Consider the following 11,752-nt stretch of genomic DNA (forward strand, 5'->3'; position numbering starts at 1 on the left):
AAAAACCCAAGATAGCCAAAACAATTCTGTACAAAAATGGATCTTCTGGAGGCATCACAATCCCTGACTTCAAACTCCACTACAGAACTACAGTACTTAAAATGGCATAAAAACAGACAGGAGGACCAATGGAATGAAATCGAAGATCCAGGTATCAATCCAGACACCTACAAACACCTGATTTTTGACAAAGAAGCAAAAGACATACAATGGAAAAAAGAAAGCATATTCACCAAATGGTGCTGAACTGATACAGCCCCTTTGGATGTCAGTATGGTGATTTTTCAGGAAATTATGAGACATCATTTCTCAAGTCCCAGCCATACCACTTTTGGGTATATACCCAAAGAATGTTCAATCACACCACAAGATCTCCTCAGTAAATTGGGAGCATGTGGACCATGGAAGTGAGTTGAAGTAGAGGGCAGAGGAAGGATGGCGAGCAGAGAAAAATGTATAGCTTAATATAAACTTCAAAAATTTATAATAAAAATCAAAGGAAAAAACCCTACTGCTTCACAGAAAACTCTGTCAGATATTCTAGGTCTGTAGGCCAAAGACAGATGCCCCAATGTTGTAGAAGAATTTTGGGTGACTGTCCAGGAAGCCAGATGTTCTTGTTGTTAGGTAATAGTGCATCCTTATGGGGTCTTTGATGGAGTTAAAGACTAAATAGTTAAGCATATAGTTTTCTTTAGTTATGATTAAAGTTAAATTAGGTATAAAACCTTAATTCACAAAGATAAGAGAGATAATATTTTCTTGAAATTTTCCAGATGCAAATGGACTGGATATTGTAACTGTAATTCTTGCTTGATAACTATTTTTGTTGTGTATAGTTTTACTATGTTAAAGTTAAAACCTTCATTTTTAATTAGACAAAAGGGGGAAATAGTGTGTAATAATCTTTTGTGCACTTTATGAAAATGTATTGCTTTCATTGGTTTAATGAAGACCTAACTGGCCAATAGCTAGGCAGAAAGAATGCTGGGAAGAAGAAGGACAGAGTCACCAGCCAGACACAGAAGGAGTAGAATGTGTAGAAGATGAGGTAACAAGCTATGAGCCACTTAGCAGCATGTACATTAAGATAATGGGTTAATTTAAGTTGTAAGAGCTAGTTAGTAGCAAGCCTAAGCTACTAGCCAAGCATTTATGATCAATAATAATCTCTGTGTGGTTATTTGGGAGCTGTCTGATGGGACAGAAATTTCTGCCTATAGTAAGGTGTCATGTGGCCAGTCTCATCCAGTTGGTTGAAGGGCTTTCCAGTAAAGCTGGGTTTGTGAGATGTGCTTGCATCACTGTAACAAGATACCTCAAAGAAACAGCTTAAGGGAACAAAGAATTATTTTTGTTTGGCCTCATGTGCTCAGTCAAACAGCATAGCAGTGGAAGTGTGTGGAAGAGGCTATTTATTTCTTGACAGATGGGAAGCAGAGATAAAGGGAATAGAGTCCAGGGTCGGATATAATGTGACCTGCTTCTTTCATCTGGCCCTCTTCCTACTGTTCCCTACTTCTCCACAACGCCGCCACATTCTGACTCCACCAAGGCTTTGATCCACTGTTATTCAGAGCTCTCAATACTTAGCCACCTCTGGAAATTCCTTCACAGACACCTCCATATCACTTAGTTCAATCAAGATGAACCATAAAAATTCTGTCTATTATCTGCTATCCCTTGTCATCTACTTACCTATTCCTTCTATTGTTTTCTAATTCTGTCATGTATTATCCATCATCTCTCACTAGTTGTGCTTCTCTGGAGGGTCTCGGGTACTTATCTCTGGAGCCCTGAAACACAGTGCACATCAGGTACAATAACTGGATAAATTTACTTCAAGTGAAAGATCAGGATTATGATTAACTTTTTTTTTTAAAAAGATAGGGCTGGTCTCTAATGTACTATGCAGCCAAAAATGACCCCAAACTTCCTACCCTCCTGTGTATTCCTGTGAAGTATTGGGATTACAGGTATGCATCACCACACCTGGCGTATTATGTAATGGGGATCAAACCCAGGGCTTCCCTCATGCTATACAAGGCCTCTACCAATTGAACTATATCCCTAGCCCAGGACTAGAATTAAAACATATGTTTATTTTTTTGAGATTAAAATATAATGACATAATTTCCCACTTCCCTTTCCTCTCATCCAACATTGCCTCTATTTCTTTTTCTTTAATTGTTGTCTAACACAAACATTTACATATATTTCTAAATATTTACTTATAACCAGGACTAGTATTTTGATGACATCTGTTTCAAAGTTTTGCCAGGATGAGTGTGTCAACAAGCTCTGCAGGAAACAAAGTATCGGTGTGTTCTCACTCATCTCTGTGTCTATCACAGTGTCTGGTCTCTTTTCTGGGGTCTAGGTCAAAGGGACAAGTACTTTCTGGAGCGTGACACTTTGGGGCAAAAGGACAGAACCACGTGGGTTCACACTGTGGCTGCTCTCATGCACATCCTGGTTGAGGCTGAGCTCTTCCTTCGAAGACCAGAATGTCCGAGCATGGAGTGAACAGTGAGGGAGCTGGTACTAGGATGAGTATGTGCTTGGGGAGCAGGGGATGGGTTCCCTAAGTCCGCCATGTTCTCTGAGCCCTGTGGCCTCACACTTATGGTGGAGTTCCACCACTTGGTCTCTCTCTATGGGGTATCTTCAGCCTGCTACAGGAAAAGACCCTGTGGCTATGTGATGCGTGTGTGTGTGTGCGCACGCATGTGTGCATGTGTGAGTGCGTGTGCGCATGCATGTGTGCGCATGCATGTGTGCGTATGCATGTGTGTATATGTGTGTATGCGTGCGTGGCAGACTTGGAGTTCAAGTAAACGTATGGACCTCCTGCTCTGCCCAACTGGCCCGTGTCACATCCTACCTGGAACAGCCACTTAGTTCCCAGCACATATCTGTGCCAGATTAGAAGGCCAGTTAGGGATGAAGAAACTGGTGTGACTTTATCGTAAGTGCCCAGCAGTTGTATGGACCTGCAGGAACATGATCTAGAGGGGACATTCCTGTCTACAGAGCTCAAACTTCACTGGAAGGTGGACATCCATGGTCACTGAGTGGAGTAGTGGGGTGCTTGCTGGGTAGGGTGAGGGCAGTCATAGAAGAAAAGGCAGGTGATATGCTGGAGGCCGTGGAGTAAACACAGGAGGGAGAACAATGAAGGATCGGTGTGTGCAAAGCCTGAGGCATGGGCACTGCGTCCAAGGGGAGTGGTGCTGGGAATTAGTCAGCATTTACCTTCTTGTAAGGACTTACGTGACTGTGTCATGTATGGTTCCTGTGCTATGGCTATTACATGATACCACACCGTGATGCCCATGTGGACATGTCTCTCTGTGTTCTGAGACAGTCTTCATGTAATTTATGTGTGCGCATATCATACGTATGCATATGTCACTTTTCATGCAGGTGATTGACCTGGGCTATAATCGGTATTTGTGTCACATGACGGTTCCCAGGTTGTGGTAGATTGTAAGTAGGTCAAGTGTCAGTTTCTGTATGGTCAGTCATGGCTACTACCTCTGTGCCCGGCTAGCACAGGAATTCTGTCTCCTCTAGGCTGTACCTGTTAGGAACTGTAATTAATATCCTCTATAGAAGTTCCACATGCATGTCATAAAGGCTATACCATAGATGTCCACCAGAGACGTCATGTGGGGATCTCTCTCTCACACATAAACCTGTGCTTATCATAGTATGAACGCCACACATACATGTCACACCACAGAATACACACCTTGGATATCATACCACAGAGGTCAGGGAGTAACTCAGATAGCATCAGGGAAACAACTAGTAAAACTCAGCCTGAAACCAGTTGGTCTCAGAGCTGGAGGTTCGGAAGGTGTGTCCAGTGATTGTAGTGTTTGTGTCTATATGTTTAGTGCTGATGGAGGTGTTAGGGCTCAGGAGGCTAGGACACTTCATGGGGTGGGGGACCCTGGGTGGAGTCTAGAGTGCTGTGGGGTGCCAGGAGGTGGTGGAGGACGATGCAGGGTCAGTACATATGCAGAAGTGAGGGAGGGGCTTGGAGGTAGGACGTCTGCACTTCCTGAGACCACATGGTCAGCTTTGGTTTGGGATCATCTCCCAATAAGAAGTTGAAGCAGGGCTAGAGAAATGGCTCAGCAGTGGTTAAGAGCTTTTACTGCTCTTGCAGAGAACACGGATTCAATTCCCGTCACCTACATGGTGGCTCACAACCATCTGTGATTCCAGTTCCAGGATAGCTGATGCCTCTTCTCACTTCCATGTGCTCCTACACACACACAGCACACAGACATATGCTCAGGCACACTCACATACACATGGAGCAAACAAACAGTTAAAAATGAAAAAAAGAAGGTGAAGCCCCTGGAGACCAACACTTGCTCTAGGGAACAAACAACTAGAGAAGCAGGGTCATGCCCAGGAGGAAGAGTGGGCAGGATCTCACTGGTCTCACTGGCCAGTGGACGCTGGAGTCCAGAAGACTGGACGGTCTTCTCTATCACACATTACTACCCTGCCCCTGAATTTCAGGGTTGCCCAGCTCATTGTGGTATACACCTCTCCCCTGTGCCTCTCCTGCCCCTCCTCCTGGTAGCCACAGCCTGTGTGGGTTAAATCTGACCCCAGAATGAATCCCACACAGTCTGACTAGTATACCTTTGGAGGAGACTTGGGATTGAGCTCACTACTGGCTGGCTGAGGTTTTGGCATGTTGACATAGACGGGGAGTGGCATTGTATGTAGGAAGGCTATGAATTGTAGGGACCTTAAGGTCATTGTTAAAGGCTAAATTCTGTCCCCAGCAGATTCACCAGTTTGGCATTTAAGCCACCAGGACCTCAAACTGTGCCTATGTTTGCAGCCCGTGGGGACACATGGAGGAGAAGGCATCTACAAGCCAAGCAGAGCCCTGCTGAGAACCCACCCTGGTCTGGGACTTCTACCAGTGAGACAATAAACATCAGACAATTATGGAGGCAGCTGAATGAATCCCTGTCCTTTGCTGAATCCATAGCAGCTCAAAGTCACTGAAAGCCACATGCTTCTCAGCTGGTGTAGGAGGCTTTGCCTGGCCAGCCTGGGGGTCGTCCCCTGGGCTTGGGCCCTGCTTCCCAGCCCGCCCATGGGAGCAGGGCAGTCTCCAGCGGGGAAGAAACTATCTGTAGGGAGGAAGTGTCCAAGCTTTTGGTGATTCTGGGTGGCAGGACTAGAGTCCAGCTGTGAGTGACTCGCTGAGGGAGGCCCTGGAGGACACAGGACCAGGTGGGAGGTAGAGGGGCCTGCATGGCTGGCTCACTGGTCTGGGCATCTTGCTTAGTTTCTGAATGTCAGGGCTGATCCATACAAGAAGGGCACAGTGAGATACAGATTATTAGAAGAATGTTTTATTGTTGAAAATACCTAAACAACAGCAAAACACACACACATTTGCACACACAGAGACCTTAAAGGCATTTATAGTCTCCAGAAGGAAGAAGCTGTTAAAGGTCCAAGTTCTCTAAGCATTTCCTGCCAGTCACAGAAGGGCAGATGCCCACACTCTCATCCTGCCTGGAGACTCTGACGTCTCAACTGGCCCTGAGACATGATGGAGAAATAGACACAGGGCTACTGTCTCCTGGCCACAACAACAGCCTTGGTACCCCAGCTCTGTTTTCCTGCCTGACTGGTGTTCATTGCTGTAAGTGGTCCAGTCTGGATGCCAGGCTGGCAGGGCAGGTCTGCCGCACTGTGGCTCGCTTCCAGTCAGCCCTTCACATCTTTTCCCTGTTGCTCATTGGCAGTCTTCTTTTTTGGTGAGGGGTGCTGATAGCAATATTCTCACCAGGGCCCTTTCCTGGAGGGTTTTTCTGGATGTTCACCCAGCCAATACTCAGTGGCCTCTGCACTTGTCCCTGCTAGGGCTTCGCAATGCAGTCCTTCTGAGCATCTCCCCAGAGTGTGGCTGGGATCTCGATGGAGGTGGCAGTGGCCTTATCTCAAGGTTTTGTTGTCATTGGTGTCTGTGGGTTGAATCCTGCATCTGAGAATCCAGCATTTTGAGTGAGTAGCAGGAACAGGGGCCCATGCAACTACTCTTATCTCCAGCAGGCACGTCCCAACAGTTTGAGAGACACAGGCCCTTTCCTTGGCCTAGGGTTCACAGAAGTGCCAAGAAGGAAGCTGCCCAAGCATAGCTGTCACAAGGGTACCGACATTCAGTGGTCTCTTTTGGGCTGTGGTGACCCTCGTCTTCTTAACATATGTCTCCTTTCAAGGATTTAAAAACTTTCTCCTTTCTGGAAAAACCCCCTTCAGAGGATGGTGTGAGCAAGGATAGCTCCAAGGCACAGCTGGGCTCCCAACTCCTCCTGGGCAAACATTCTGAGGTCTCGGATCCCCTGGTGCCAGTTTGAAGGGAGATGGTCCTTCTGGCTCCAACCAGTTAGTTATCTGGCAACTGCTGTGGGGGTGTTGCCCAGATCTGGGACAAAGCCTGCTGTCCACATGGTCCTCCGAAGGGTCAACAATTGAGAGTGCTGATTCAGAGCATCATAGGGTCAGAGAGTGGTGACGTCAGAGGGCAGTGTGGGCTCCATGTTAGCTTCCATAGTAAGATGGATGGGGTTGTGCAGGGCCTAGGAAGCCCTGATCATCTCAGAGGAAGTGGCCTAGGCACCCTGCCCAATCATATTTCTGTAGTCAGGGGAGATTGCTTGCTTCAATTCCACCACTGAGGAGAAGATCCACTTTACCTGTGGGGAGGTGAGAGTAAGTCAGAGACCACACCCAAGCTCAGGCCCTTCAATCCTGTGGGTGAGACAGAGGCCCCTCCCTCCTGCAGTTCCTTTCATACAGGTAGGAGACTGGGAATGGCAAGGGGCCAGGCTAGGATACACGAGCAGACAGCGTGGAGACACTGTGGGGGGTTGAGACCGGGACAGTGTAGTTTACACCGGGCCTTGGTGAGTTTAATGGGGGCATCATTAAGGGGTAGTGTGATATTGCATGGGGCAATAAGGGATATTGTGAGGAGTAGTGTGGAATACAAGGTGTGTCGAAAGACAGTATGGGGATGGCACGAGGGTCACACAGGATGTCACTACAGACAGAATGACAGACAGCATGGGACACTATGGGGAGTCACAGAGAACAACGTGAAGCAGGGAACGGTGGGAATGCTGTGGGGACAGAGTACGGACAGCAAAGAAACATCATACGCCATAGAGGAGGAGTGTGGGGACAGTATGGGAGCAGCGTAGGATACACATGGGACAGTGGGGGAGCTGTGCCGACCTTGAAGAGTGTGACAGTGGCACTGTAGCACACGCTGAGCAGGAAGAGGGTGATGAAGATGGTGATGGTCGTCCAGAGCCCGTCCAGCTCCCCGTCCAGGGCCTCAGCACAGTTGTCGTCCAGTTCCAGCTCTGGACAGAGAGGGGCAGTCAGTGTTTGTCCCAGCAAGGTGTGGCTGGGAGGGATTCCCTATGTGGCAAGTGGGTCTGCATGGAGGCAGAGGAGAAAGGGCCAGCTGGGCTGGGCCAGCAGACCCTCCCTGGGGCCAGCTCTCAATCTCAGTTCCTTTCAACTGCCTTGAGATTTGCCAGACACAATGGACCTAACAGTAGCCTGGGTTTTGCAAAGGCTTTTGCCTCATCCTTCATTCCTCAGTGCAGGAGGAAGAGGCAGGAGGAGTAGGGGCTGTGATCACTGTGGGCAGTGGCTATACAGCCTGCCTAAACCTTTGCTTGTCCTCCGCTCACCAATAGAGCCTGTGCCTGGTCATGCCTGGAAAGCTCCACAATGTGAAGCAACCCAGACCATTATGGCTGTGGGCTGTATAATTTGTGTGGGATTGAAACATGACCTTGAGGTACCAGGGACAGATTTGTCTCCAGAGGACTTGGGTTTAGCATAGAATCCGGGAGCCTTCAGAAGAGGAGAGTTGTGTTTGTTTGTGGGGGCACAAATGTGGACTGTAAGGTGGTGGTTGGGGGTATCGTGATGCATTTCTGGGTGTAGGTGTTGTGCAGGGCACACAGATAAAGTCCCAATGTCTTACGTGTACCCTGCGCATGTGCCTGTGTATAATACGCCATATGGACTGGGTGATGTGCAGCAGCCTGGTTTTGATGGGTCAGGGTTCAGCATGCATGTGGGTGTCTAGTAGTCTCTCTCTCAGGGCATAGGAGTGAGTGTGCACTGGGTGGCCAGTGTCCTATGGGTGTGCAGACCTAGCCCGTGCAAAGCTTGCTGAGTTGAGTGGAGCGATGGCAGAGTCTTTGGCATGCCCAGCGCCATTGCTTGCCTCTGCAGTGTACTCAGAGAAACCCCTAGATATGGAAGTGGGGGAAGGGCTCAAGAATAGACTGAGAGAGGGGAAGTTTGTGTGTTTTCTTCCTTGGGGGTTTCCTAGGTATATTTCTCTGTCTAGAAGCTGCTGGTTAGTGGGAAGACAAGGAAGAGGCACTGTCTAAGGCTAAGCCCTGGCACCCCAGGTCAGGGAAACTCATGAGCTCTGGTTCTGGAAGTGCAGAAACCTCATTCTCTTCCTAAAGACAACTCAGGCCTCAAACCATGGCCAGATCTCACAGCACATGACTTAGCCTCTATATCCTGGAAAGAACCACAGCTTCACAGGGTCCCAGGGCAGTACTGGGTGCTTTATTTATATAAGGGAAGGGTGGAGAAGGGTGCCAATATCCCTCAGGACCTAAGAGCTTTCCGGGTGCTGTGCTCATTTACCCTGAGACCGGGAGATGGACTTCATTGTCTGGTGGCTGTGCAGAGCCTCATGTAGCACGAAGCAGGTGAAGCTGCCTCCCCGATCCCACCTGCTCTTTGGCACAGTGAGCTTGCTGTACATGAAGTAAGAGCCTTCAGAGTCCAAGACAGGCGGGGTGTTCTTGTAGTTCTGTTCTTCCTTCCCGTTGCTCTGCCACTCTACATGGATGTCCTCAGGGAGGAAGCCTGTGACCAAGCAGGTCACACTGACCTCTGTTTTGGTCATCTGCTCTGCAGGTGGAGGAAAGGTATAGACCTGTGGCTCTCGAACTTGCCCTGAGGAGTTAGAAGTAAACAAAGAGGTCATTCAAGTGGAGAACTGTCCATCTCAGACCTCGTTCTCTGAATATATCACACACCTGCCTCACTAACACGACGTAACTCACCTTTGGGTTTCGAGATGGTTTTCTCGATGGGGCTTGGGAGGGCATTGTTTTTGACCTTGCATTTGAACTCCTTGCCATTCATCCAGTCATTGTGCTGGATGGGGAGGACACTGACCACGCGGAAGGTACTGTTGTACTGCCTCTCACGGGGCTGTGTCTGAGCTGTTTTCTCTTCTTTATTGTTCACAAACCAGCTGAACTGGACATCTGGTTCTTCCTCACTCACGTCCACCACCACACATGTGATCTTGGGCTTCCCGGCCATCATGAGCACATCCTTGGGCTTTGGGGGGAAGATGAAGGCGGATGGTCCACCCAAGAGATCAGGAGCTGGATAAGAGATGGAAATGGGTCAGTACCTGGGTCACCTTCCAATGTAGGGTCACTCAGGGCACTTGCCATCCTTCTAGGGCTAGAGCACAAGGCCTAGTGACTTACCTGGACACGTAGGGCATGTAGGAATCGTAGGACAGTTATTTTTATCCTCGATTTTACCTCTGGGCACTGTAGAGAAAAGACTGGATGTTACTGGGTTTGGAGGAGAGAATACACCAAGCCAGGGAGGGGAATGTTTGTTCCTGGCATGGGGTTAGGCCAAGTTGCTTCTGGGAATGATCCTTGGTGGGTTGAGACCTGAGGGCCATTGATATCTATCCCAGGGGATCACTCCTTGTGTGGGACAGGAGAGAGGCAGAGACAGGATCTCCCGTTATTATGGGCTGTGGTCACTTCCCTGGCAATGGCTGCCCAGCTTGGTTGGTCTAGGTATGCAGATGGCTTAAGACCCACCTCTAGCAAACCCCTCCTCCCCTGCTTGTTCTCTCACCAATTTTCTTGTCCACCTTGGTGCTGCTGGCCGGGTGGGCGACATTGCAGGTGACGGTCTGGCTGGGCCACACGTTGGAGGACACAGTCACTGAGCTGCTGAGGGAGTAGAGCCCAGAATGCAGGACCGATGGGAAGGTGCGCACGTCGCTGGTCAGGCTTCCAGAGTTCCAGGTTACGGTCGCCGGCTCAGGGAAATAGCCCTTGACCAGGCATCCCAGGGTCACTGTGGAGCCAGTTGGGCCTCCACATGCAGGAGCCAGTGGATAGACAGATGGGGCTGTTGTTGAGACTGCAAGAGAGGGGGGATGTGTGAGCTTGTCTGACACGGGTGGGCTCAGATATTTGGAGAGAGCCTGGCCTTAGATTTGCTCTGAAGACTGTATTCTTGAGTTTTTCTGACTCAAGTAAGACCAGCAGCTTCCAGTTCTAGATCCTGGACTCTGACCTTAAAGATCTTTTCAGGGTGAGGCCTCCTATGGGGAGTCTAGAGTGGATGGAGGTGGTGTGGGGGAAGTGGCCCTTGAAATAGTTGGATAGGCTACTATCCCTCTGATTCTGATTCTGGTTCATTCTTCTTTTCTTTTTAATAGCATATTTCTTATTGTATATTTCAAAACTCATATTGAACAATGAGTCTGGGTTGCAAAAGAGAATTTAGTTTTGTATCTTTCTTCCCACCTTTGTTTTTGTTGAACAAAACCACACTCAAATGCTAAGATTCATTCTTCTTATTTCCAGCAGCCTTTTGGTCTTCTCTCTACCTTCTCTGAACCCCACCTTCTGCAATCCCCTACTCAAGCTTCGATAGTTACCTTACCTTTCTTCTGTGGGTCAACTCTGGGCACAACTCATTCTGCCATAATAGGTCTGACCTCCCCCCCCCCCCCCCCGGCATTTTATGCTGCCGTAAGCTTCCAGGATCACAGAGAGGACCTCTGATACTGGAACTGTAACCCACAGGCTCACAAGACTCTAGCCCCCATATAGGTACTGGACCTGGCTCCCCCAGCCCCACACCAACCCAGCTCCTCAGTGGCTTCTTCTGAGTCTTTCATACTCTGTCTTCTCCAACACTCCTGAAGCTACACGGTCTTGTCGTTGACACCCTCCCAGCTCTAGTTCCCCTACAATTGCTCAGCTTGATCCCCAGAACTACTGGGACTTCTCTGGGCCCCAACATTCCCATCTCTCCCAGAGCCCTTGTAGCTCCGTCCCGGTGCCCTAGACTCCTGGGGCTGCTCTGGGACCCTGACTTTGATACCTTCCCTCACTCCTATCTGCTTCAGAGTTATCCTAGTGCTTGATCTGGGTTTCTCTGGACCAACATCAACTCTGCCTACTCCAGACACTGTAGCTCCTCAGTCCAGCCCTCCACACCTCCACAGCCCCAGATCTCCTGGAGCTGTTTGACCTTGTACCCCATACTCCTTCTCAGCCAGCTCTCCAGTAACTGCTTGGCTCATTCCCCCACACCACCACCAGTCCTTACTCCTCGGAAGCAGCTTGACCTGCGTCCTCTCACAAGGACGTGCGCTGTAGCGGTCAACCTCAAATGCCCATAAGGCGCAGCTTTCCTGTAACTGTTTGGCCCGGTACCCCAAATTCTCAACTACTCCAGCCACTCTGTGGCTGCTTATCCAGTCTCCCACATCTCACCTGCCCTAACCCATTGTAGTTGCTTAGTCTTGTCCTTCATACCCCAACCTGCTACAGCTCTCCCATAACTCCCAGGTCTGATCCCTCACACTCCCACTACCCCAGTTCCC

At 49.1% G+C, this 11,752-nt stretch overlaps 1 non-coding gene and 2 gene segments (V, D, J or C); all 3 read right to left on the reverse strand.

Moving 5' to 3' along the window:
• The window catches only part of LOC101997110, a 22,789-nt gene extending 19,118 nt beyond the window's left edge, over positions 1-3,671 (reverse strand). The window contains 1 exon segment of the C gene segment in view: positions 3,647-3,671. Within this exon segment, the coding sequence occupies positions 3,647-3,671 (25 nt within the window).
• A 2,988-nt stretch (positions 3,672-6,659) lies between these two features.
• On the reverse strand, positions 6,660-11,409 carry LOC113455951. The segment is given in 7 exon segments: positions 6,660-6,743; positions 7,285-7,415; positions 8,734-9,048; positions 9,159-9,488; positions 9,597-9,662; positions 9,985-10,275; positions 11,364-11,409. Coding segments are annotated over 7 exon segments (1,263 nt in total).
• LOC113456919 lies at positions 10,577-10,700 on the reverse strand. Its single transcript, XR_003377647.1, has one exon. It is a non-coding gene; the product is annotated as a small nucleolar RNA SNORA40 (small nucleolar RNA).
• Positions 11,410-11,752: the final 343 nt, after the last annotated feature.

The sequence above is a fragment of the Microtus ochrogaster genome, chromosome 1 (genome assembly GCF_000317375.1).
Source record: "Microtus ochrogaster isolate Prairie Vole_2 chromosome 1, MicOch1.0, whole genome shotgun sequence".
NCBI lineage: Eukaryota > Metazoa > Chordata > Mammalia > Rodentia > Cricetidae > Microtus > Microtus ochrogaster.